The 26,590-nt window shown below is 38.3% G+C and overlaps 1 protein-coding gene across 5 annotated transcripts in view; it reads left to right on the top strand.

The window, feature by feature from the left end:
* Window positions 1-26,590, top strand: part of Phactr2 (phosphatase and actin regulator 2) — a 139,237-nt gene that overhangs the window by 81,540 nt on the left and 31,107 nt on the right. For all 5 annotated transcript variants that reach the window (XM_076858175.2, XM_076858176.2, XM_076858173.2 and 2 more), the window contains 6 exons: window positions 2,455-2,989; window positions 9,171-9,373; window positions 10,619-10,775; window positions 15,896-15,951; window positions 21,045-21,106; window positions 23,739-23,876. In XM_076858175.2, the coding sequence (XP_076714290.2) occupies window positions 2,455-2,989; window positions 9,171-9,373; window positions 10,619-10,775; window positions 15,896-15,951; window positions 21,045-21,106; window positions 23,739-23,876 (1,151 nt within the window). The remainder of the gene's footprint in view (window positions 1-2,454; window positions 2,990-9,170; window positions 9,374-10,618; window positions 10,776-15,895; window positions 15,952-21,044; window positions 21,107-23,738; window positions 23,877-26,590) is intronic.

Below are 26,590 nucleotides of genomic sequence, written 5' to 3'. Positions count from 1 at the left end.
ACCTCAAAAAGTCAGTTCAAACATGCAGCTCTTAATTTTTTTTTTTTAAACTGGGAATTGAACTCAGGGACACTCGACCACTGAGCCACATCCCCAGCCTTATTTTGTATTTCATTTAGAGACAGCATCTCACTGAGTTGCTTAGCACTTTGCCTTTTCTTAGAACTCACAGTCCTCCTGACTCAGCCTCCTCAGCCATTGGATTACAGGCTTGTACTACAGGCCTGGCATAGCTCTTGATTTTCATTCAGATGTTTTCAGTTCTTAAATCATACAGTCAGCTATCAATATAGATGGTTCAGCTGCTTTACCACGAAAGTGAAGATAAAGCTCCCTTTTTTGTTTCTCATTGTTACACATGATTAGCAACAAAAGTTATTAACTGAAAGATGGTACTTCTTTTTCAATCATAGTTGGTTTCAGCAAAGTCCTGTCGTTTACAAGCTTTTTAAAGAAAAACATAATATGGCCTGAATTTGCACTCCAGATGTTGAAATTTTTTTTTCCATGAGACAGGCTAAAGTTAAACTTTTCTGTTAGAAATGAAAGAATTTTTCCCAGAAATATGACTAGAAGTGATAGTCTTAGAATTGATTTTGAAGGGATTATGTTGAACTTACCTGAGAAAATAATTGAGCATTTTTAGGCACCAAATCCTTAGTGTCTTTGTTGCAAGAAAAAAAAAAAAAAAAAAGTTAGAATGAGCTTAAGGAGGCTTGATTGATTTGACTTATAAACAATAAAAGTTTTTAACTATAAAGATGTAATAACAAGTCCAGATTTGGTGGAGTTCTAGCTATTCTGTATTTCTAAAATAATAAAGACCTCAAATGAAGAGACTCCTTTGAAGCCTGGATCTTTTCACTAGCGGAGCCTGGCTTCTTTGGCATATCAAAGTTAATAAAGTCTTACATCTCGTCGTCTGTTTCTTTATTTGTTCTTCATCTCTTGACTTTAATAAAGTTATAACCACAGGTAGGTTAAATAACATCTGTACGCAATATGGATTGTCTGCACAATCCTAACAAGACATTTTTTAATAGATCTGCAAAAGATAATTTAACCTCTCGTGAGAAAAAAAGGAAGAAGCAGTCAGGAGAAATTATAGTTCATTAAAGCAGTGAAATGAATATTCTCAAAGGAGTTTAAGTAAACTTCCTAAGATGACAGAAAGGAGAGGGTAGTTATTTTGTTTTCCTGAAAATGATTTGGCAAACACGACAACCCTTTGAAGACCTGCTTGGAACTTAGGTCATGAGAAGAATTAGATTTGTGAAAGTTGGGGTCGGAAGTTCTGGAAAGAGTCAGGCATAGTGGTGTGCATCTCTAGTCCCAGTTACCTGGGAGGTTGAGGCAGGAGGATTGATTGAGCCTAGAAATTCAAGGCCAGCCTGGGCAACATAGCAAGATCTCATCACAAAAACAAACAGAAGTTCTGGGAGTGATATTTTCCCTTCAATATTTATTTATTCATTGGTTCCAGGGATTGAACCCAGGGGTGCTTAGCCACTGAGTCACATCCCCTGCTTGTTTTTAATTTTTTTTTTTTTTTTTTTTTTTTTGAGACAGCGTCTCACTAACTTGCTAAGGGCCTCGCTAAGTTGCTGAGGCTGACTTTGAACTTGTGATCTCCTGCCTCTCAAGCTGCTGGGATTACAGGTGTGCACCACCATGCCTGGCTCTCTTCATATTATTCAGACATTACCTATGTAAATATTTTTGGTAAAATGCACAATGAAAAACATTTTTCCAGTCTCATGATGATTTGAAGGGGACCTGTCCCTCGTGTCTAGCTGTGTGTTTTCACCCCAACCCTCCTAACTACTGCAAAATGAAAGTATAGGCCAGCAGGGCAAACTTCCTTCCCTGGAGCTAGGGGACAGCTGATTTGGAGTTTGCTCTGTTAGCAGTGGGATGAGTGAATTTCTTTTGGACCCCAAAAGAAACTGGTAGCATATACCCCAGCTCCTTCTGAATATGGACCTCTGCTCCATTCCCAGAAAGACATCACAGGACACAGGTAATTTATGAAGAGCCCAACTGTGTGCCACCTGTAGCTCACTGCTGGTGGCTGCCTCTTTGCACCAAGATATCTCTTCTTCAGGACCTACAATAGTTTTTTTTTTTTTCTAGGTGATGCATACGACAAGGAAGAGAGGGTTTCCCCTTTGCTCCAGCTAAAGACTCAAAGGGAGAGGAGATTGAAGGCCCCTGTCCCTTAATTCTGCCCCAAATGTCAATGGTGCTGACCTGCCTGGCTCTACCTCCTAGGATAGAGGCAGAGAGGGTACAGAAGACAAGAACATTATCATTACTAGCTAGTTTTCTTTCCTCCATTTATCCAGCAGATGTTAAGTAGAGCATTTTAAATGTCATTAATAATTCCAGCTTGGTTAGTTTATTTAAAAAGCTTTGTCTTCTTTGATTTTTAATGCAAAAATTTCTCTATTTTAGCTGGTTCTTCTCATTCAAAAAAATCAACTGGCTCCAAAGCATCAGCCTCACCATCTACTTCATCCACCTCTTCTCGTCCCAAAACTTCTAAGGAGACAGTTAGTAGCAAAACAGGGACAGTGGGGACCGCGAAGGGCAAGAAAAAAGCTGGCAAGCAGCCGGTGACTTCTCGACTGTCCTCGGATGTCACCGCTGGTACATCTGACCTTAAAGGAGAGCCTTCGGAGACTGGAGTGGAGAGTGCCACCCCTGAGCAGACTGTCCCTGGGGCAGAGGAGCAGACCGTAGGCAAATCCAAGCCTACAGTTCCTCCACCCCCGGTGGCTCCTCCACCCTCCCCACCCGCCCCTCCTCTGCTTCTCGAAGATCGGTGCATTGTTGCCTCAGATACTCCAGTTGTCCTGGTCAGCAGTGGCGCTGACCTGCCTGTCTCTGCCTTAGACCCGAGTCAGCTCCTTTGGACTGAAGAGCCGACCAACAGAACCACTCTCCACTCGGGCGCTGGTTTAAGTGTTAGCGGAGAAAATGCAAAATGGTAAGTCCGGGTGCCAACCCCATGATACATCTGAATGTTAAACATCAGTCAAGAAGTCAGGAATGATGGTGCACACCAGTAATCCCAGAGGCTCTGGAGGCTGAGGCAGGAGGATCATGAGTTCAAATGGAGCCTCAGCAACTTTGTGAGACCCTGTCTCTAAATAAAATACAAAAAGGGCTGGAGATGTGGCTCAGTGGATAAGTACCCCTGGGTTTAATCCCAAGTAATAAGAAAGAAAGAAAGAAAAGATCAGTGAAGTATTGTGTTAGAATGGAGGAACCCTCCCTCCGTCATGTACTCTGGTGAACTTTAGGTGAGCTCACTTTTGGCCACTGTTTTTTCTTAACCCTGCCCTGGGAATGCCATGAGCTGTGGAGACAATCACATTGATAATGGTGACAAACACCAATTCTGTGATTTTCAAATGCATTCAGAGCACAGCTCGGCAGCCTTTTTTCTTGTCCCTAGACAGTTGCCTTCTCTTTTCTAAGCTTATTTTAAATCTTTCTCACTTGAGTCCAGATTGCTCACCCACTTCTGCCCACCTTCAGTTAGTTAAGTTATGTAGCCTTATTCTCTAAGAAAACTAAGACTGTCAGGAAAGAACTCTTTAAATTCCAACTCGTTTTCTCCCAACTGTAGAGTGGCCCCCATCCTTACTCACTTATCTCCCCACCCAGCTGAGATTTCATCTCCTCTGTGAAGCTTTCCAATGCTTCTAGACAGAAGTGCTCGTTGCATCGTCCATACTAAGAAACCCCTCTTTCCCGACAGGTGGGACAGAACAAGCTAACATCTTATGTACCTCTGTGTCCCCAGCAGGCAGTATAGAGTGGAGTGTTCTGTGGGCACTAGGAATGTTCACTGATTTTTTAATAAAAATGAAGAAGTGGGCTAAGGAGATTGGTTATAGGGAACATCAGCCTACTCCAGTATGGTGGAGTGGTATCAAAGATGAGATGGCCCTGAGGCTAGAGTTGATAAGCAGATGATAACCAAAGTTAAAAAGACCGTGGTCCAGTAGTCTTTCTTTCACTGAGGAAGGTTACCATGCAAAACGGGCCAATGGACTTAAGCCTTGGTGGATTAGTGGCCCCACCATTATCTAGTCGCCCAATCCAGAAACCTGGGGTTCAGCCTAGGCCCTCAGGATCCTTTCTTTATTCCTCACATCTGATCACTCACAAAGTCCTGTAAATATTCTACTCAGAGGTAAGTAAAACAGTTTATCCCTCCTGTCCCACAGGTCGGAAGAGAGGGCTATCAGTGTGTAGTTGATTCAATCATTAATTCTGTCTAGGGAAGGCTCAGAACTCTCATGTCTGATATCTTCTTTTCAGTTTCTAAGAATAAAACCTATAATCAGTTTTAAAATGTTTTAATAGGGTCTCTTTAAAAAAAAATCTTTGTCATGTTACTCTATTTAAAAAATTACTGCATTAATTACGTTGGTTTTGATCAAGCCACCAAAGTTATCAACTTTATTTAATTGCTGATAATGTCAGGAACTAAGCACTGTATATTTATCATCATTTAATTCCTGTAAATCTTCCCTGAAGTATTTATTTCCTATTTTATCTATAAGAATATTGATATTGAGAGAAGTAAACTAGTTTTCCCAGGATCCCCCAGTTGACAGTGGCAAAGCTAGAATACAAATGTAGCACTGCCCACCAAATTCTAGGCTTTGAAGAATTTTACAAGTTTTCCAAAATAGTTGCTTTTCCTTCTACTGCTATTTCTTTCCTAATATATTCTTATTTCTTCATTTTCATCATTTTGTGTAGTATAATTTGAAGGAAAGATAAATAAAGGTCCAATTACAAATTATTTATCTGATATTTTAAAGCAATACAGGGAAGATATTGAAAGGAAATGAAATGGTTATGGTTAGTGTGTTTTGGGCTACTATAACAGAATACCTGAGATGGGGTAATTTATAATGAACAGAAATGTATTGATTCTCAGCCTAGAGGCTGGAAATTTCAAGATCAAGTTTCCAACATTTGGCAAGGGCCTTCTCTCTGTATCATCACATGGCAGAAGGTGGAAGGTCAAGCGCTCAAGAGCAAACCCTCTCCCTCAAGGCCTTTTTGTAATGGTAATAATCTCTTCATTGGGGCTTTGTCCTTATGATTCAGGTACCCCCCCATGAGGCCTTATCTTCTAATGCTGTCATCTACAGGGTTAAATTTTTAAGATATGAATTCCGGGGGACCCCTTCAAACCAGAGAAGTGTTCTTAATAGTTCTAGCACATAGCAAATGACTTCCTTTAATTGTGAGTGTTTTTTTTTTTTAAACATTGCTGTTATTTCCAACCTTAATACTGAACTTTATTCTTTCAGCAGAGTTTTGGTTGGTCTTCTCTGTGTTGGACAATGTACTAAGCACCAGACATATAAAAGTGACCCAAACATGAGTAATTTTTATCAAAATATTGACTAGTGAGCCCAGGGAGTATAAATATTTCACACAACTTCTGAATTTTGGAAAATATATTGAACATATATGCCTTAATATACTGAAGAACAAGATACAAATCATATAAAATCTCTTTATATAGTCTTAAACATTCAGAAAGCCCATTTCCAAGCATGACCTGACTCCCAGATCATTTTCACAAACATTTCGGGAGTGCACTTAACTGTACTGAGCTCTGTACTATGTGCCAGAGGTTTAACATTAGCCTGAGTATGTGAAGATCTATCAGACAAAGGATCAGTTTCTATTTCTCCTAACACTAAATCAGAAGGAACAGACTTAGAGTATCATTATACATTGAGGATATTTGTAATAGATGTCCTACCCATCAGGGTAACTCTAACAAATTCCTAGAAGAACTCAAAGAGATTTTCTTCTCTATATGTTCTTCAAAGAAAAAAAATTAAACTATAATTCATTCTACAGGGGTGGTTTGTGTTTGCTCTTGAATTAATGAATTTGGAGTAGGTAGTGTCTCAAATTTTCTTCCAAATTCTTCCCATTTCAAGTGGATATTTGAATTAGAATTTTTGGCTCTTAGTCACCTGCTTTTCTTAGAACTCTCCTTGAGTTATATTTAGTCACCTAAAGTGTGAAAATCCTGTCATTTTATGAAAAGACTTCTGTGTGGAATACAAATATCAGAACTTTAAAGAGGGCAAGTGGTATGTATAAAAATACCTCCTTCTATCCCATATTGTAGGGTGCTAACTGTTTGGTAGGTTTCCATTTATTGGCAGCTCATCAGTAACATACAAGTCTTACATTACATGAAGCAGAAACTAATCAACCCATTTTGAGGCCTTGTTCAAAGGTGACTTGTTGAGTCCATTCCACATTCATGGCATGCACTATATTGTCCAATGTGCCCAGGAACCAAAGGGGAAAAACATGAGTGCCAAGACATGAGTTAATTGACATAGATTAGAAGCATTTTTAATGTGAAATATAACTTATAGCATTAATATAATTTTTTCTTTTGGTTTGGTACTGGGGATTGAACCAAGGGGCACTTTACTACTGAGCGACATCCCCAGCCCTTTTAATTTTTTTTATTTTGAAACAGGGTCTCACTAAGTTGCTGTGGTTGGCCTTGAATTTGCAATCTTTCTACCTTAGTTTCCTGAGTGGCTGGAATTACAGGCATGCACCATTGTGCCTGGCTAATATAATAATGTAAAATAAAATAAAACAATTAATGAATAGATTTAAGAGTTTTTAGTCTGGGTTCTAGCCTGGACTTGCTATCTTGATTAAGGTTCTCACTCATGGCCTTCCTTGGATCCATGAACTATAAATTACCTGCCCTCCTTATAATGTAGAACACTTGTAAGTTGTAAATATTTCTGAATTACTTACAAACTACAAAATATATTATAAAATGCAAATGGTGAGATTAAAATAATAATGTCCTAATAAATTAGCAAACTCACACACAAACAAATGACAAGACTTGACTCAGAAACATGTTTTGTTCTGCTGTATCTAGAAGGTTTTATTACATGTATCTTTTAAACATGCTGTGGTCACCTATAATGGCAGTCTCTGCAAACAAAAATGGCTTCCAGTGGCAATGAACTAAGCATCCAGACTGGGGGAAAGTTTTCCCACAAAAATTAGTCTTCTCTCATTTGAGATGAGACTTCCTGCTGTAGCCAGCAGTATAACGGTTCTTCAAAAAATTAAACATACCATTACACTATAATTCTGCAATTCCCCTTCTGTGTGTAAAGCCAAAAAAATTGAAAGCAGGGAATTGATTTTTTTGTACCAGTGTTCCCAGCAGCCTCAGCCAAAACGTGGACACAATCCAGATGTCCATTGACAGATGAACAGATAAACAAAATGTGGTGTATACATTCCATGGCATATCATCCAGCCTTAAGGAGGAAAGGAATTCTGACACATGCTGTGATAGGAAAGAACCTCGCAAATCAAACACAAAAGAACACACACCGTGTAATTTCACTTGTATGAGGTACTTAAAATAGTTGAGTCATGAAGTCAGAAAGTGAAATGGTGGTGGCCCAGGGCTGTCAATAGTGGGAATGGGGAGTAATTATCTAATGGATACAGAGTTTCAATCTGGGGAGATGAAAACAGTCTGGAGATGATTACACGATTATTAGGTATGTGTATCGAATGCCACTGAACTGCACACTTAAAAGTGTTTAAAATGGTATGTTTTATGTTATATATATTTTACAGAATAAAAAATTAGATTTCATGTATCTCTTCTTTGAGAACAAGAATTTAGGCTGCTGGATTTTCCTAGTTAAAAATAGAAAATCTTGGAAGTGCTTAGGTTTATAACCACAAAGTAGAACTTTAAATACCTCATGTTCTGAAAAAGTTTACCTGTATTCGTTATTCAAAGCACTTTTTCTTTTTTGGGTTTTTTTTTTTTTTTTAGTCAGTGAGAACAGCAAACACATGTTTTCCACTAAATAGTCTTTCAGAAGTGTGACATCCAAATACAGATTCTTCTATTTATATCAGAAAGCAACTTGGGGAATCTTCTGTATCTTAAAATGACGATTGTATTGTTTTTTTGCATGAAATATTTTTGATGTTGAGTATATTTTTTATTCTAGTTTTTAAAAATTTATAAGTTTTATATATTTGTAGTAACTCTTTAAACCAGAGACTCTTACCTCACTAATTAACAGGAAATTATCACTTCCCTGAACATCATCTCTCTTCTGAAGAGTTCATTTAACTTCATATTCTCCATCTGATTATTACTCTAGTCCTGGGAGAAGCAGTTTTACCAATGAAGGAATGAAAGCACAGATAGGATAAAGGATTTTTGAACCTTGACACACTGGCTGGGACGAAAATGAGGTTTATTCACCTATTCATGAAAGAAGATGTATTTTCCTCTACCACTACTCTTCTGGGTGCTACGGTGCACACAGTTTTATGTCCCACTTGTTGAGTGAGGATCATGTGGAGGTGGACTGGGGGTTGGTCCAGGTGCAGTGTGCTAAGGTGACTACCTTAAGAGCAGATGAGCAGGGCAAAGAACTCAACAGACCCAGAAAGTTTCTTGAAGATGCTGAGGCTTTAACTGAGACTCACAGGTCAAAGTGCAGACAAAAAGTCAAATAATTGAGGAGCTTCTAGCCCATTATTCTTTGCCTTGTGTCACCATTACTATGGAAACATCAATTATCAAGATATAGTTTTACCTTATTCATTTTTACTCCCCCCCCCCCACCGCCCCTTGGTATCAGGAATTGAACCCAGGGGTGCCTAACCACTGAGCCACATTCCCATCCTTTTTTTTCTTTTCTTTTCTTTTTATAAGACAGGGCATCCTAAGATGCTTAGGGCCTCACTAAGTTGCTGAGGTGGGCTTTGAACTTACCATCCTCTTGCCTCAGCCTCCCAAGTTGCTGGTATTACAGGTGTGCACCACCACACCTGGCTACCTTGTTCATTTACTAAATATTAGACACCATCCAGTGAAGCTGTTTAGTGTTGCAGATGCAGAATGTAAGACCTGGAGAATTGAGTAAGCCAGCACTCACTACTCTTCCATGTCAGTGACGTTAGCTGCCCCAGCTCTGGTTTCTCCTCTCCCAAGCCTAAAGGAGGCCCATGATAGATACTGAGCTCCTTTCATGGTGTTGGTGTCCCCAGGGTTGCTCTGAGCTTTGAGTCACCTCTGTGTTTTTTTGTGCTCTAAACAGTTTTACAACCAAAGACGAGCTGGGGAAGGTGGACACTCAGCTGCTGACCCCTGAGCTGATGGAAGACTTTTCAGAGTCCTTCAGTGCCCCAGAGGACGAAGGCCCAAGGGAGTACCAGGCCAACGACTCCGACTCTGATGGGCCCATTTTGTATACCGATGATGACGAGGAAGAGGATGAGGATGAGGATGGCAGCGGAGAAAGTAAGACTATTTTGAAGAGATAGGGAGGACAGCAGGTGGTAAACATAGTGAGCGAGAACTTGATTAGCAGCCAGACACCCCAAGACTTCATTCCCCTCATTTTCCTTTCTCAAGCTAGAAACATACTTTAGCTGATGAGGTCCAGCTAAATTTTAAAAAAGACAACAGGGGTGGATCAGGCTTTGATTAATGAAGTAAACATGCATGTTAGTATCTGTATATAAAAAAATAAAAAAGATGCAAAGCTTTCTAATGGCAGAGTCCTTTTTCAGAAAGACCAAACATGGCCCTTCTACCATGGGACCATTCTTGAAGATAGAGCATCAAAGCGGGGGATTCACTGGCTTACCCTGGGAAAGTGTTAGAGAATTTCACTCATTTTATGCTGCAGTTTACTGAGAGAGGAGGAAAGAATGAGTCAGGAATGACAAATATCTTTTTTAGAATTAAAAAAAATCACTCATCCACCATAGGTACAACTGTGAACCTTCTAAGAAGAAATGACACCATAGTGGAGCAAAGCCTACCATCTATGTGTTAGTTAGAGAAGTGGAATGTGCTGTTTTTTTATTTCCCCTTTGCTTTTGAGCAGCATGGCTTGAGGGGAATTCACTGTGAAATTTAATTTATAGATTATAAATACTTATTATTCTATTCATGACTAAACAGAAGTGTGTCGAATTCCCTCTAATTTGTACAGAGCAAAAAAAAAAAAAAAATGATACCCACCTGGTGTGAGCTATCATCTGCTGAGATTTTTCAGGGGCCCCTGGGTAATGGAGGGTTAAAATATTTATATAAATGGTAGACTCTGCCAGCATCATGTCTGAGTGGAGGAAGGAAGGAGACAAGGATTAACTGTACAGTATGAGGAGAGGGGATAAGTTTCAAAACTTGAAAAGAAAGAAAAAGCATTGTGCAATCAGTAATTTCCATGATCCACCATATCAGCAAAATAAATTCCAACTATCTCTTTCCAAATAATGAGGTGACATGTCCAAGTTTTTTCATGGTGTCCCAATATTTTTCAGAACATTTAAAAAAAAAATAGTCTTCAGTTCTTTCAAACTGAACTACATCCAACTCAAAATCCTGTCTTCCTTAGGTTAATTAAGATTCCCCTCTTGCATGTGGATAAAGAATTTGGCCTGGACCCTGTTGAACGCCCACGCCACATGTAACCTGATTGCTGCAGGCTAAAACGCGATTTATCTGCATCTCTGCTCTTTTTCAATCAATCCTCAGGTGCTTTGGCGAGTAAGATACGACGAAGGGACACTCTTGCCATCAAACTTGGCAACAGGCCATCCAAGAAAGAACTAGAAGACAAAAACATCCTGCAGCGCACATCTGAAGAAGAGAGGCAGGAACTCCGACAGCAGATCGGAACCAAGCTCGTCAGGTAGTTGTCCAGGTCCTCATGCCGCTGGGGCGGGCTCATACTGGACTTCCTCCCTGAGTTTCCTACCTGACTGGGACCCTTGTGGCTTTCTTGTGTACAGGCACACTTGGCCCTCAGGCCTTGGCAAGTTGGCCTTGGAGAGCAAACCACTCAGAACCTGCCTTTTAGTCAGCCAGCCAGTGGCTTTGAGGTCATCAGCCATAACTTTGAGGACCAGTTAGTGAATATTTTAGTCTCTGCTGGCCAGACGGTCTGTGTTGTAGCTACTCAACTGTGCTATTGTAATAGGAAAGCAGACATTAAAAAAAAAAAAAAAGACATATAAATGAATGAGTGGGGGACATGTTTCAAAAAAACTTTATTTACTAAATAAGGTGGCCCACAGGATTGGGCCTGTGCACCACAGTTTGCCCAATCCTGGCCTGCTCCATGGATGCACTGGCATTTCTCTGAGTGTCCTGAGTTTCTGCCCTGTGTGCTGTGAGACTGTAGCAATGTTAGCCTCAATGTCCTGGCTTCATCTAGGTGGAGTAACCATTGCCCCCACGTCTCAACTTCCCCCTTTTAACTCCCAATAAGTGGGTCATCTGATATCTCTTTCTGCCTCCTTCCATTGTGTAGGACTTCCGCTTTTGCCACAAGTGACTTTAGAAGTCCATTTACCTGGCAGTTTTAATTCAAGCCAATGCTGTCATTTTTTATTCTGTTGAAGCACATTTAAGAGCTGACTTCTGTCCCTCTGCGTACCTATCAGGGTGCAGAGGGAGGAGAAGGGAACCATCTGGAATACCAAAGCAGGGTTTGGAGGTGGGAGGAAGCTGCTGTCCTGGCTTGGAAGTGGACACTGCAGCACTGGAGAGCTGGTATGAGGTCTTCGGGAGGCCACTGGCTGTTCCTCTGCGAGATCTTGCTGTGGTAAGACACGAGAATTTCAGAGGCAGCTGTGGTGCCCACCTGAAGGAAAGGCACAGTCTCCCAGGGAATCTCAGAAGAGGCCTGAAGGTCCCTCTGCTCTGAGACACCTCCCGACCTCCAGGACTTTGGAAGCCATTCAGAGTAGTTTACTGATCGATGATCTATTTCTCACTCTAGTCTTTTCATTTCAACCGTAAACTTGGACCATTTCCTACTTCAGGAAAGAGCTAGCCAAGCTAAAAGAAACTAAAGGGATCTGCAGCATCGAGCAGGACAGACTTTACCTTCAGACTTGTCATTTTACTGAGTAAACACAGGGGCCTCTCTGAGGCCTGGGAGATTAAGGAAATTTCTGAAAGAGTTGCAGTTATTTAGTAGCAGGACAAGGGTTAGAATTTCTGTTCCTCAGTTTTCTGCCCAATCTGCTTTCTTATATATACTCTCCTATTTTGTACTTGTTGCACCACATAAAAGAATATGCTTCTAGATTTTCTGAGTGTTTGTTTTATTGCTTTTGTTTATGTTTGACCATGAAGAAGAATTTAAAGAACAATATTTGCATGTAAGAATAATGCAAACTCATGCATATTCCTTAAAAATAAAAAATATCATGATAGCTTATCATAGTAAGGGGTAAGAAAGCAAAATATTATATGCTCATCTCAGTAAGCATCTGAAAATGTTGAAATTTTAAAGATAATTTTGTGTTGTAAATCCTAAATAGATCAGAAGTATAGGGTTTTTTCCCAAATTATTGCTCAATATTTTAGTATATGGAGAAACTATAAAATTATTTTCTTTAAAAATAGAAGCAAAGAAAAACTCCCTGCTCTTCTTATACTACAAGACTAGTGACAATCATTTCTAATGAAATGAAAGTTTAAATTATAAGAAATACTGTTATACTTCATTATATACCTATAAAACTGAAAAACTACCAAAACTTTTTTACATCATAATTTCCAACAAGTTTACAGATGAAAGATTAATCTGTGAAAATCAACGTTATATCTGTATTATTATTGACACATAGCAAGAGAATCAAATGAATAAGGAAAATTACACTCACAATAGTAGCAACAAGTACATTTTAAATACTCAGCTACTCATTTAACCCAAAAAAATCTACCTCCAGAAAATTATAATGGAAGGAATTAATAAATGGAGAGAGAAAGAGTAAACATTTTTATCAGTGAGGAAAATTTAGTGGACTGGTTGATCAGGAGTGTGGGTGGCATGAAGTATAACAGGACTTTATTTATCACCTGAGGATTGATAAAGTACATGTACTTGACAGAATCAGGACATCAATAAAGTATTCGTTCCACAAAATGAAATCAAACAGGAATAAATGTCACCTCTCCCAACGTGGGCCAAAGAAAAATCATCTATAGAGACAAGATGAGGTGTCCTTCACTCAGGTCTGGAAGATGTTCAAGGCTGTGATAAACTTAATAAGAACCATTGTGAGATGTGTCTGTTCAAATCAGTGTGTGGGCTGGGGATACAGCCAGTGGTAAAGCACTTGGCTAGTGTGCAGAAGGCCCTGGGTTTGATCCCCAACATAAAAAATAAAAGAAAGGAAAAGGAAGAAATACCAGGGTGTGGACTTATTTAGAACTTATTTTAAAATACTTGCAGAAACTCAGTATGGAAAACAAGGAAAGAGGCCCCTGCTTGGATCCACTCCTAAAACAAGTGACTATCCCGGGAGCTTGCAAGGATTAGATGAAATGATACACTTAAGGCTCTTTAGTGCCTGGATCAGTAAGGGCTCAATAAAATTAATGTTTCTCATTATAAACTTAAATTATTATACATTTATTAAACTAGTAAAGCGCATTTAAAACTAAACTCAATGTTGGCAAGTTTATGGAGAAATAGGTCACACATACATTCTTGCTCAGTATTTTTGAAGAATAGTTTTACAGTATGATAAGAGAATTATAAATCAGTCTAATTTCTTTGCATGGTAATTCTATTTGGAGATATATATAAAAAGGAAATATTCCAGAAGGATTTTTTAAAACCATGTTTATAAAGATACTTATTACAAGCTTACTTATATACCAATGACAAAACAAGCCAAGAGATCAAAAATGAGGGACTGATAAAAAATATTGTGAAAAATTGACCCCATGCAATCCCATAGAGCATCGTTTCATCAAGGATTCCTGGAGGTATGGGAGCCTGGGAATGGAGGTGTGTATTTGTGATGGATGGACGAAAGCTTCCCATCCCAGGTCTAGTCATCCAATGGAGACAGTACCTCTTGCTTTTGTGAATTAGGACTCACTGCAACCCCCAAAATTCAAAAGCCTTTGTAAACAAACACAAGGACTGTATGTATACAAACTTTAGTGGAGTAGAATGTTTGCCATTATTAACATGTAAATTTTACAGAATTGTTTTCCAACATACACAGCACATCTAATCCCTGACATTCAAAGATAACTCACCCACAGGTCCAGCCTTAGGAAACAGACCTCAAAGTCAAAGGCCACAGATGGAAATCCTGACTCTAGTGTTCACTAGGCAAGTTAATTAAAATCTCATTTCCTCATCTATAAAGTAGGAGTTGGCTGCTACCTTGCTAAATCATTGTGAGGACTCTTGATAATATACATTAAGCACCTAGCACAATACCTGGGACTTTAAAAGTCTGAATAAAAGGTAGCTGTGATTGTCTTTATGATTTACTGTTTTCATGGATATATAGTCTTGAGTAACCATTGTGTGGGGGGAAAGAATCAGGAAGCTTTAATTCTTACAGGATAGGACAAACACCTACCTTCAGGAGACTGATTTAACCATTTACACGGTTTTAGTAGCTGGAGAAGGAAAGAAAGGAGGAAACAAGCTTAAGTACAAGAGGGGTGATACAGGTGTGGTTGGATACAGAGCCCAAAATACTGGTAGCACAGGACACATGGGTAGGAGGGGAGCATGAAATATAGTGCAGTGATGTCCCCTGGGTTCTTTTGTGGGTTCAGTTACTCAACTTAGTTTCAAGGTAGCTCTGATAAAGATTAAATTTTAACAAAAATTTTAATCACACATTTAAAATGTCACTAATCTCATTTATTCATTGCATTTCTATGAGAGTCATAACATTACAAATTAGTCATATATTATAGTAAAATTACCTTTCAAGTATATTAGTCTAAGTTGTACAAACTTAACCTACATCCTGAGGAAGTTTTTTCCTTACTAACAACAAATTAATCATAGGAATAAGACTGAGAACAAGGGATTTATGAGGATATACTGCTCTCATGTACAAATAGATAACTCCTAATCCCAAATGAGCCTTGGTTATCTTAAAGGCAGAGGAGAAGGAACAATATATCTTGAAGATTACATTATATGTAAATATTCATTTGAGGTCCCGAAAGCAGCATTTCACTTAAACCCCTGTGCAGCATAGATTAAGCGATTTCTAAATGGGCATGAACTCTTGAGCAGCAGCTAATATTTAGACTTGAATGACCGCAAGTTAATTAGGCTTGTCAGCTAAACTCCTGTGGGAGATCAAAAAGTACAGTGGTTCTAACAAGACTTCACCTAACTGTCCGGCCACGCATCATGGCTGGGAATCATGGCTCCCAAAGACTAGCACCCAGATTCATTCTGTTTCATTGATCTCCTGTTCCCTTGGACAGTTTCCTCTGCATGCTCAAAGCTGGATTACACCACCATGTTTTAAGTTCTAGCTTGTAGAAGAGGGAAAGAGAAAGAAGGGAACACACTCAGTCATTTTAAGGGTAAAAAGAAGAACTTACAGACATCATTTGGCTCACACTCCATAGCAGAATTCAACACTCCACGGCAGAATTCAAATCACATCCCCACACTTGGCTGCAGTCCAGGAGACTGAGGTCTGCAGCCAGGTATGCAGCTAAAACTTAGGAAGTTCTGTTCCTCAGAGGAAGACAGAATGGATAATGGGGGTAGTTATCAGTGTCAGCCACAATCTGGGGTCTGTGAACGGGTGAAAAGGACAGCTTTATTTCATAGTTGTGAAAAATGGAATTTTTTAAATGAACCACACCATTATGTATAACTATAAGGTCCTAATAAAATCATAACAGAATGGATTTTTTATTTCTCAACTAGTGAAAAAAACAATCTAGCTTTGTTTCCTGTTGCATCTCCAATAAAGGAGCCTCATTTGTAACCTGTAGTGTATTCTTCTTGTCATCTAGGAGACTCAGCCAGAGGCCCACTACTGAAGAATTAGAGCAAAGAAATATCTTAAGACGTGAGTATCCTCTGCTGTTCAGAAATTCCTTGTGTACTCGTTCTTTAGACCATCCACTTGCAGGGAGGCAACCATCACATATTAGTTTACTACCAACTGACTGGACAGTCTATTTATGTCCCATCTCTATGTAGCTGTTCATGCATTTAAGAAATAATATTTTAATTTTACGTTTCCTTTGATGGCATTGAGTCTGAGAGCCTGCAGGCTGGAATCGTGGCAATAACAATTGTTTTTAAGAAAGATGGAATATATTCCTTATATTCTTCCCACCAAATATTAAGTGGAAGAAGTGCTGTAGTGCACTGGCAAATAACTGTCAAAGAAAAGGCCAAAGAATCCACAAGGAAATGAATCAAGCCTTCTCATCTTACCATTAATAATACACATTGTTGCTAGGCTTAACAAATTACTTAATTTAAAACAAAATTTTGGTCAGAGGACTTTTGCAGTGCATTTCATTTTCCTTTGTTGTGATAACTAACTCTGCTTCCCTCTTGAGGGAAGTTTCTTGGCCCTTAAAGAGTTCTTCATTCATTTTCCTACTTTATTTTTCCATTTTATTTTTCTTTCTAGTCTTTTTGACAGGATGGTATATGGAACTCTAATAGAAACGAGGTTTGTGCTGCCCTTGTGTATCAATGTGCTTACTAACTTCAGAGAGTTCAGAAATGGATATTTTTAAATGGAGCCTAGACGCAGTTTTATTTACTAACTACAGTTTCTAAAAGCTTTTTATTGTATGAAATATCAAAGAACAGGGATAGATAGAACTCCGGATAGTAGTGCAATAGTAATGAGCTGCTGGCGAGAGAAAGATCCTTTTCAACCAGGCTTACAGAGTTCTCTTGGCTTTCTGGATGACCTATACTCTCCAGCCTAAGTTATTTTCTTTTCTGAAGGAAAGATTTTTGTAGCATATTAATACTACAGTTGCCATAGCTAAAGCAACCCAACAATAAAGATGTAATATAAGAGGACTACATCCTCCGGTCTATGGGATCTTTTTCTTATGATGCTTTTCTTCTGGTTGTTTGTAAGCATAACTGGAATAGAACCCAAGAAAGGATATAAGTGCCTATCAGTGTATAGAAGTGTCAGTCTGAAAGAAGAAAAAAAAATATGGCTAGAAATGGGTAAATTTGGGGCTGGGGTTGTGGCTGAGTGGTAGGGCACTTGCTTCACGTGGTTGAGGCACTGGATTTGATCCTCAGCACCACATAAAAATAAACAAATAAAATGAAGGTATTGTGTGTGTGTATATATATATGTGTATATATGTGTGTGTGTGTGTGTGTGTGTGTGTGTGTGTGTTAAAAAAAGAAAGAAAAGGATAAATTTGTGTTTTGACCTTTTGGAAGAATGATGAAAACAACATCTAATTTTGACAAAGAAACAAAATCCCAAAGCTTCACTGTTTTCAATAATAGGTTCCTGGGAAGCATTTGTTGAATCAAGTTTTAAATAAACTCAAATGCAGACTGTAAGCTCCTAAAACCCAGAGATTAGGTCTCCCTGGATGCCTGATGCAATACCTAGAAAAAAAAAAAAAGGCCAAGAAAATTCTGGGTAATTCTTTCCTGCTCCTGTGAGACTAATGTGCCAAACCACACTGGAGTTTGGTTATTTGAGGAACTGTTTCATGGATCCGGAAATTTATTGCATGTTGATCTTAAGTGCTGTGTTGGCTTAGTACCCTCTGTTTTCCTGGAGGTTCGGGAAAAAGTGAAACACCAAAGTCAACTTCAGATTTGACTCCAGCTCTTTTTGCTTCCTTCTAAGTTCGTGTTGATTCTGGAAACAAAAGGCACATTTCCAGTCTGGAGAGGCTGATAACTGGCTCATGATCTCCTGACACAGGATGCTGTGGCCAAGGGAAGCAGACAAGAACTGGTAGAAGTTCTGTTCACCAGTTTTCCCAAGCTTTCCACTGTAGTCACAGGGACTGAATGGCTTAATTTGCAAAACACTCTGCTCAGCCCATTGCTTCTGGGTTCTTCCACACTGTCTGCTCTTGTTTGTATGTTTTACCCCCGGTTTTCACCTCCAGCAACAATGACCATCTGTTCCAAGAAAAATCTATGGGTGATATGGTATTGTTTTTAAGCCACATATTTTAACTAGGTGATCTTTTCATGACCGAGTAGGAAACTAATTCATAAAACATTCAACAATTCTCAGATCAGAAACCATCACTGCTATAATAAGCATGAGTGAGCTGACAGTAAATGCTGATAGCTTTCATCAGAGTCCACGGGACAAGTTGATTTCTTAGGGTCATGTCCCATTTCACTCCTTCCTTGATTTCTGTCCATCCACTGATCCAGCTATATACATATATATACACATATATATGCCATATATATTACATATACCAAATTTTTATGTGTACTTTTATTTGTTCAAAATACTCCCATGGAAGCATGTATAAAGCAAAAAGAGAAAAAAAAATGTGGCTTTTTTTTTTTAGCTCATTTTGTCTGAATTAATGACTCAAGAATATAACAATACTCCAGTTGCTGGTATTTCTGTACTTTTCTTTCTTCTTTTCTTAGCTCATCCATAAAATGCTCAGGCAACTCCCACTAGCCAGGCAGTTTCCGTAGTGCCCACTGCTCTTAGACCCCAGGCATTGTTTGTGTGTTGATGGGAAATGTTTCCTGTGGCTCTCTGAAGGGTGCGCCCCTCTGCTCTGATGAGAGGTACTGAGAGCAGGATTTATCAATAAGCCCCATCACTTCCTTCATGAATTCCCCTCTGTTTGTTTAAAGTGACCAGGAAAGTTTACATTTTGCTCTACAATTAGTCCTCTGATGAATCAAAGAGTGAAGGAAACATGCAAAAAACATGGTGACTTTTTAAATACCAAGCTTAAGGCTTAACCCTGACTCTTTGCAAGAGATTTTACAGTGACTCTTCAATAAGATGCAGAAGAATGATCTAGTTGGCTTCCCTCCACCTCACCCGCTTCCTCTAATTTCTTTAGAAGTACAATTTCCAACGTGGGAAACGTAAGGAAGCCAGTTCCTGATGTCAGAAAAGAATTCCCAGATGGTAAAATCCTGTTTACTTAATTCTCCAACTGCAACTGGCTTTCTTTAAAAAAAAAAAAAAAAAAAAAAAAATCACTGGCTGTCACCTAGTGGTACAATGGCCTTAACTAATATTCCCTTCCAAGAAATGTCATTTTATGTATTAAATGAAAATCACAGTATGTTAGCTTTGAGATGTATTAGATTAAAAAAAAAAAGTCTTTGAAAAGTACCTTAAAAAAATATATAGCATAAGGGCTGGGTAGGAAGAGTTGACTAAAATATCCTAAGGATTATATTTTTCTTTTTATTAATAATAATATCAAAGCTCTCACCTTGTAAAACTCTGGTTTCAATCACATAAACCACAAGGTTGTCATTTTATTATGTATAATTGATAGTCCACAAACTTTATCCAATTCATATAAGGTAATCACTTGAACTATGTTATATTGTAAGAGTAAGTATACATGCTTCACTTCATATATGAAAAACTTACAGTGTATTCATGGTAAAGAAATTAAATTGTAATCAAACTTGTTTGGTACTTATAGGCACTTTATGCATTTTTTGTCCTGTGGGTGATTTCAGTTATATTCAGTTATACTGTCTAAATCACCAGACTGGTCATCTTTTTTCTTACAAATTAGTATTTCAGAACAATGTAGAAACTTTTTCCTGTCCAAAGGAGGAAAATTCATAGAATTATCCTGTTCAGGTTGGGGGTATAGCTCAGTGGGTAGAGTACTTGCCTCGCATGCATAAGACTCTGGGTTCAATCCCAGCACCACCAAAAAAAAAAAAAAAAAAAAAAAAAGAGGGAGAGAGAAAGAATTACCCTGTTCATTTAACAAATATAGATGTTGCAAATATTAAATGCTAATATTTTATTCATGATACAAATAATCATAATGATGGGAAGTCTATTTGAATTCTTAAAACAAATGTAATTAAGGCTGAAGATATATAGCTCAGTTGGTAGAGTGCTTGCCTCACATGCACAAGGCCCTGGGTTCAATCCCTGGCAACACACACACAACACACACACACAGATATATATATTTTTTTTCATAGAAGAAATTTTTTTTCTTCAGCTTTCTAGTTGATCCCTTATACAATGTGACTTTCTTTCCGTTGAATTCATGACATCACTTTCTGAAAGATGATCTTTGATAAGCATTAGTATCTAAAAAGTAAAATCTGTGTTTACTTGTCCACCAGAGGATGAGCTCCAGGAAGCAAGAAAGAAGTTCCTTAAATAAGCACCCGATAAAAGCTGAAAGGGTGTTTGTTTCTTTAAAACTTCTGAACTTTTTTTAAAATCCCATCTGTTGGACAGCATTAAGTTGTACTACTTGGTGAAGCACTACAGAAAGAGAAGACTCTGGAAAGTTAAAGTCACAAGAAAATAAATAATTTCTACCCACAGTACACCATAACCCCATTCAGAACATTCTGGTTTGAAAGTAAAGCCCAAAGAAATGCTTACATTCGGCTTCTATGGAAACCAAGGAAGACAGATCAAATATTTTGGTTGGACTTGAATGGAAAGCAGCAGTTCAGACATGCATTGGATGGTTTTAATTTGCTCTTTTAATATGTCTCAGATTTTTTACATAAAGGCCAGATCCAGAAGTAAAGTTTTATCTGAATTCTGGTAAATTGTGCTTTTAAGCCCATGAGATGTTCAGCAATAGAAGGCTTTCACCAGATTCTAAGCACTCTTAGGGATTTTCAGAATAGAACAAGGAATCAGGAAGTAAAAAAAGTTAAAGTTAGTAACAAATCCTGCAAAGGAAAAAGTTATATACACATATATGCATGTGGTGTGTGTGTGTGTGTGTGTGTGTGTGTGTGTGTGTGTGTATCTGTGTCTCTGTGTGTGTGTGTGTCTGTGTGATTGATCTTTCTGCAAAATCTTTTGACAACTTTTTAAAGATATCAATGAAGTGTTCAACCAGTATCAGATAGATTCTAGTAATTGTGGCCTGGTAGACTTTTCTGATTGTAAAATTATCTGTAGTAACTAAGTCATTTTGCCTTCCCCCCCTTCATAAACAGAAAAGAATGAAGAAGAAGAACAAGAAGCAAAAATGGAACTTAAACGCAGGCTCAGCCGAAAGGTGATGACAATGTGGCTGCTAATGAGCATTCATGTTGTGGGATATACTTTCTTGTTTGTGTTTTTTTTTAAATCTATATCCACTTTCTTCAAATCTGATGTTGAGGAATAATTATTCCTATTAGTCGACTAAGTAATTGTAGACATTAAAACCAATGCAATGTATATGAAATGAATTCACTTAAATTTACATGTTAATTTCAAAAAGTTATTAATCAAAGGTTTTTAAATTGCATTTACTATGAAAAAAATATATTCTGTGTAAAAATTTTAAAATATTTTTAAAATACAAAGAGGAACAAAACACTGTAACTATCATACAAAAATCTGCTGTTCCGAGAACCATTATTAACACTTAAATGTATATATTTCCGTTTTTAAAAAATAGTTTTAAAAAATGCTTACACTTTCCATGTCATCTTGGAAATATTAAAAAAGTATTTTGTGACTATGAAGATTTGCCACTATTCCATATCAGAACTGGGTAATTTACTATGTGAGCTTGACTGTCCAACAGTCTGTTTGCCAGTACTGCCCAAATCGACAAATGGCTCTAAAACTCAGAAGATTGTTTCCACTTATTTATGAAAATATAAATCTGATTCCAGAGCCATCACTCTTTTTTTTCTGTGTTAAAATAATAGTATTTGGAGAAATTAAGCACTCTCCAAGTATGTATTTCATTATAAATCCTTGTAATAATTCTTCAGATATACTTTTCATACCTGGAAAAGGGCAGGGTGACTAAAATATGGCACCACAGTCAAGTGTGTGGCCTGACCCACATTTTTGAGGGCTGGCTGGGGAGTTCAGAGCAAAAGCATTCTAAGGCGGTTCAGGAAACACTCCACTCCTGTGGAAAAGTTATAGGGACTGGATTTGGAAAGTTTTAGACTTTTTTTTCCCCTTGCAAGAAAATATCCCTTAGTTCATTTCTCTGTGTTTTTTTCCCCTCAAAGCTTCTAAATGTCAAATAGTGCTCAAGCTGAAAGACTCTTTAAATTTAATTTCTAGGGATGATGATGCTAGCATTCAGTGGCCCTTAAGTTACCAGCCACAGACAAGGGGTCACCCCTCTGCATTGCTCTGGGCTCAGTTCTGGAATATATAGAGCCTTTTTTTCAGTCCACCTCGGCCCCTCCATGAAGCACCTCCCCACCTTTCCCCACCATACAGTACTCCCTGCCATAGGTTGAAAGTCATCCTGTAAATCCTGGGAGCTACCCCATGACTGGTACAGTTCTCATGGGAAGAATTACTGATCTGTGTGGCCACTGACCAGTGGACTTGCATTCTGACCAGTCCTCAGGCACAAGGGTTTCTTTTCCTCCTTATTTCCATCTGCTCTAGAAAGGCAAAAATCCTAGCAGTATAGATTATGTGGCATCTCAGGATGTAACCACACCACTTTGATTATTCTCTCCTTTATCCATTGCCCGTCAGAGCTGCATGAAGTCAGGAGCTACAGTTGCTCTATCCCAGCTCCAGTGAGCTCAGGGTGTGGTTCCAGGCCTTCTGGAGTCCTTGAACCCTTGCAGTATTAGAGCTCTAATGCAATTCCATCCCTGGTTTTTCTCAGGAGGAAACAGGACCAGGAAAGGGCCTGTTTTTTCACTATAGAGCACAGACACAGTACACATCCCTAAGCCAAAGGAAGTAAGGAATGTGTCCAAAGAGGAGAGTGTCTGGCTATACACAGTGTACATAAAGTGAGGAAAGGTGCTGAAAATAGGCCCTTTAGGTATAATAGAGGTCTAAGTCCACCTGTCTGGAAATACTATGAGACCTCCAAACTGGAAAAAGTCTCCAAAGGCTTTGACTCTCAATAGTAGAGAGCAGATAATGCCTGTCAACCAAGGGCTAGGTTTTATTCATCCATCAGAATTGTTTTGGTCTTATTCTTGGGATTCTAGAAAGGACCAAGAAAGGACAGTAAATACCCACAGGGTTGGCAAGATTCATCATAATTATAAATTTGAATTGGACAAAGACCATAAGGAGGAACTCAGTGATGACAGGAGTCATGAAGGCTGCTGGCAGGGCAGTTCTCCAGCAACACTCCCTCATCATCTTGAGTGTGGTCTTTATGGCAGGGGATAAATGTCAGCATGAGGGTCCTTCTGTCTAGGGGCTGTGCTGTAGGCAGACCCTTCTCCAGACTGCTCTGTGTCATAGCTTTGTGCATTTCTGAATATATAGGTTTGGTATAGTAGGGGCACAGATTTTTATTCTCATTTCTGAAAGTGTCACCGCTTTTGTCTAGGCTACTTAGCCACCAACCCAGCCATCCTGAAGCTGGGTTACTATCAGGTCTGCATGTTCCTTGTATGGGTGACAGATAAACCTTATTGCCGTGCCAGACAAGTTGAAGGAAATAGTATAATGCTCATGTTGTCAAAGATGTGACCTATCTAACAATGATGATTTTTTATAGTCTCAAAAATTAGGGCACACTGCTTTCTAGTTCTCATTACAAATTCCCGAGATGATGCTGCCTTTTTTTTTTTTTTTTTTTGATACCTGAAAGTGACCTTATTTAACCATAACTTTGAAGTGTTCTCTATAGAAAACTTGCCACCATGATGCAATAAATGGTTTACTGATCTCCACTTTTTCCCTCTTTCCTCCTGCAGCTCAGCCTGAGACCCACAGTGGCAGAGCTACAAGCTCGAAGGATCCTGCGGTTTAATGAGTATGTAGAAGTCACCGATTCTCCCGACTATGACCGCCGGGCAGACAAGCCCTGGGCCAGGTTGACACCTGCAGACAAGGCAAGACTCTCAGTGGTGTTGATGTTGATCACACTGCTTTCCCCAAAGCTCCGTATTCACCCCCCTTCCACTTGGTCATCCTAGGGAGCCAGATCTTAACCAGTAGTCCAACAGTTTTCTGTCTCTGATTATTTCAACTGCTTAAATGATGTATTTAGTAATAGTAATATAGTTCTTCCAAGTAAATCTCAAGGAAAACTAGTCCTTGGTTACCATATAACCTGTCTTCATTCAAACCTGGATGAACAGGGCTTTCCCAGAACCAAGGTTTATCCTTTCTCTTAGAAAATATGACTTATTCAATTTATCATTCTAAAGAGATATGTGAACTATGGAAAACTGGCACACTTCTTCTATAAATGGCCATAGAGTAAATATTTTTGGCTTTATGGACCATACAATCTTTCTTGAAACTTCTCAGTTCTGCCATTGTAGGATGAGAACAGCCATAGACACTATGTCATTGAATAGATGTGTGTGTATGTTCCAATAAAACTTTATTTACAAAGACAGGGAGCAGACTAGATTCAACCCACCAACCACACCCATGAAATAGCACCTCTTTGTGCTTGGGCTTTACCTCTTGCTAATTGTTCCTGAAGTTAAACCTATTTTTTGTATGTCTATTGGGCATTAAGGTTCCACTTCTGGGAAATGCCTTGTCTTTTGCCCATTTTCTTTTGGTTAGTCAATTTCTTGTTGATTCACAGAGGATTTTCATGTATTCCAGTTATATATGTTGCAAATAAATATGTATCTTCTCCCATTTTTTGATATTTCAACTCTGTTTATGGGATCTTCTGATGAAAAAGGGATGCCTTAAAATGGTTGTTTCAACAGACTTTTTATGGCTTATGATTTTATTTCTGAAAGTAATGTTTTCTCTTATATATGGAAGCTAGATGAAAATAAGGGAAAAGTAGGGGATCCCATGAAAATAGAGGGGAGATCAGTGGAGCATTAAAAGGAGATTGAGGGGGAAGGGAGAGGGATGGGGGAAAAAATGGTGGAAAGGAATTGATCAAATTATGCTAGTGCATATATGAATATTCCACAGTGCATATCACTTTTATGTATATTTATAAAACACTTATTTTAAAAAAAAAACTATAAATAAATAGAAGGAAGATCAGTAGAGTGAAGAAAGGAGGTTGGGGAAGGAGACACACCAGGGACTGAAACAGAACAGATTATATTCCATGCTTGTATGATTATGTCAAAATGAACCCCCAATATTATGTATAACTAAAAAGTACTAGCAAGAACAAAAAGAATTCTTCCCTTTCTAAAATCATAAATATATCCCCCATACTGTCTCCTAAACCTTTATTGGTTTTTTTTTCACGTTAAATTTCTTGATTTACCTGGAATTAATTTTAGAGGGGAAGGGGTAAGGTGTACTTTTAGCTTTGTTGGTAATCTCTGTTATATTTCTTTTCTAAGTTACAGAAGTCTCCCTATATCTAGGGTTTCAATTGACTAATAATGAAAAATATTAAATGGAAATTTCCATATGTTTTAAATTGTGTACTGTTCCCAAACAGTAGCATAACAAAATTTTGATTTGTCCTGCTACATACCACTACTTCCACCCTGAATGTGAATCCTCCCTTTGTCCAACATATCCTTTCTGTACACACCTGTTAGTCACTTAATAGCCATCGTGGTTACCAAATCCACTGTCAAGGTTCCTCAGTGCTTGTGTTCAGGTAATAGAATAGTTATTCTATTTTATTATTAGTTATTGTTTTTAACCTCTAACTATACCCACTTTATCAATTCAACTTTATTTATCATAGGTATTATGCATAGGAAAAAACAGTATATGTTGGGTTCAGTATCCATGGTTTTAGGCATCCAATGGAGATCTTGGAACATATCCCCCCACAGATAAAGAGAGATTACTGTTTTTGCTCTTTTTTTCCCCTTTCTTCTAAATTTTCTGGCTTTATTTAACTTGTTTGTTTCTAACTTAAGTTAGAGACCCTATATAGTAAGATTTATCTTCTTCTTCTTTTTTTTTTTTTTTGTATTGGGGATTAAACCCAGGGGCATTTAACCACTGAGCCATATCCCCACCCTTTTTATATTGCTAAGTTGCTTAGGTCTAAGTCTTGCCAAGTTGCTTAGGGCCTCTCTCAGTTGCTGAGGCTGCCTTTGAACTTGGGATCCTCTTGTCTCAGCCTCCTGAGCTGCTGGGATTTCAGGCGTAGCCCACTGCACCTGGCCTTCCTTAATTTTTAAAATAAGCACTGGAGGCTATAAATTACCCTGTATATCAGTGATTTGCCAAGTTGGCTGCATAATGTATCATCTGGGGAGTTTTAAAAATGTGGATGTATGAGGAGATCCTGATTTAATTTGCCTGGGGTGTTGCCTTATGTATTAGGATTTTTAAAGTATGTGGTCAATAATTTTAAATGTCTTTATATATCTTTGAAAACAATATGTGCTCCACAGTTCTGGGTGTGGTATTCTAAATGTGTCTATAAGATCAAGCTGGTTAGTTATTCAGATTTTTCTATCCTTATTTTTCTGTCTACTTTATCTGTTAATAAGACAAGTTAAACCTCCTACTATTTGGATTTTCCCTTTCTCATAATTCTATCAATTTTCATTCTTGCATTCCAGGTGTGTCATAGGTGTTTAGGATAACTATATTTTCCTGACAAAAACCTTTGTTATGAGATTCTATCTCAAGAAACCTCTTTGGT

The sequence above is a fragment of the Callospermophilus lateralis genome, chromosome 6 (genome assembly GCF_048772815.1).
Source record: "Callospermophilus lateralis isolate mCalLat2 chromosome 6, mCalLat2.hap1, whole genome shotgun sequence".
In the NCBI taxonomy this organism is placed as follows: Eukaryota; Metazoa; Chordata; class Mammalia; order Rodentia; family Sciuridae; genus Callospermophilus; species Callospermophilus lateralis.
Note: the sequence above shows the minus strand (reverse complement) of the source record. Positions and strands in the feature narration are given on the sequence as shown.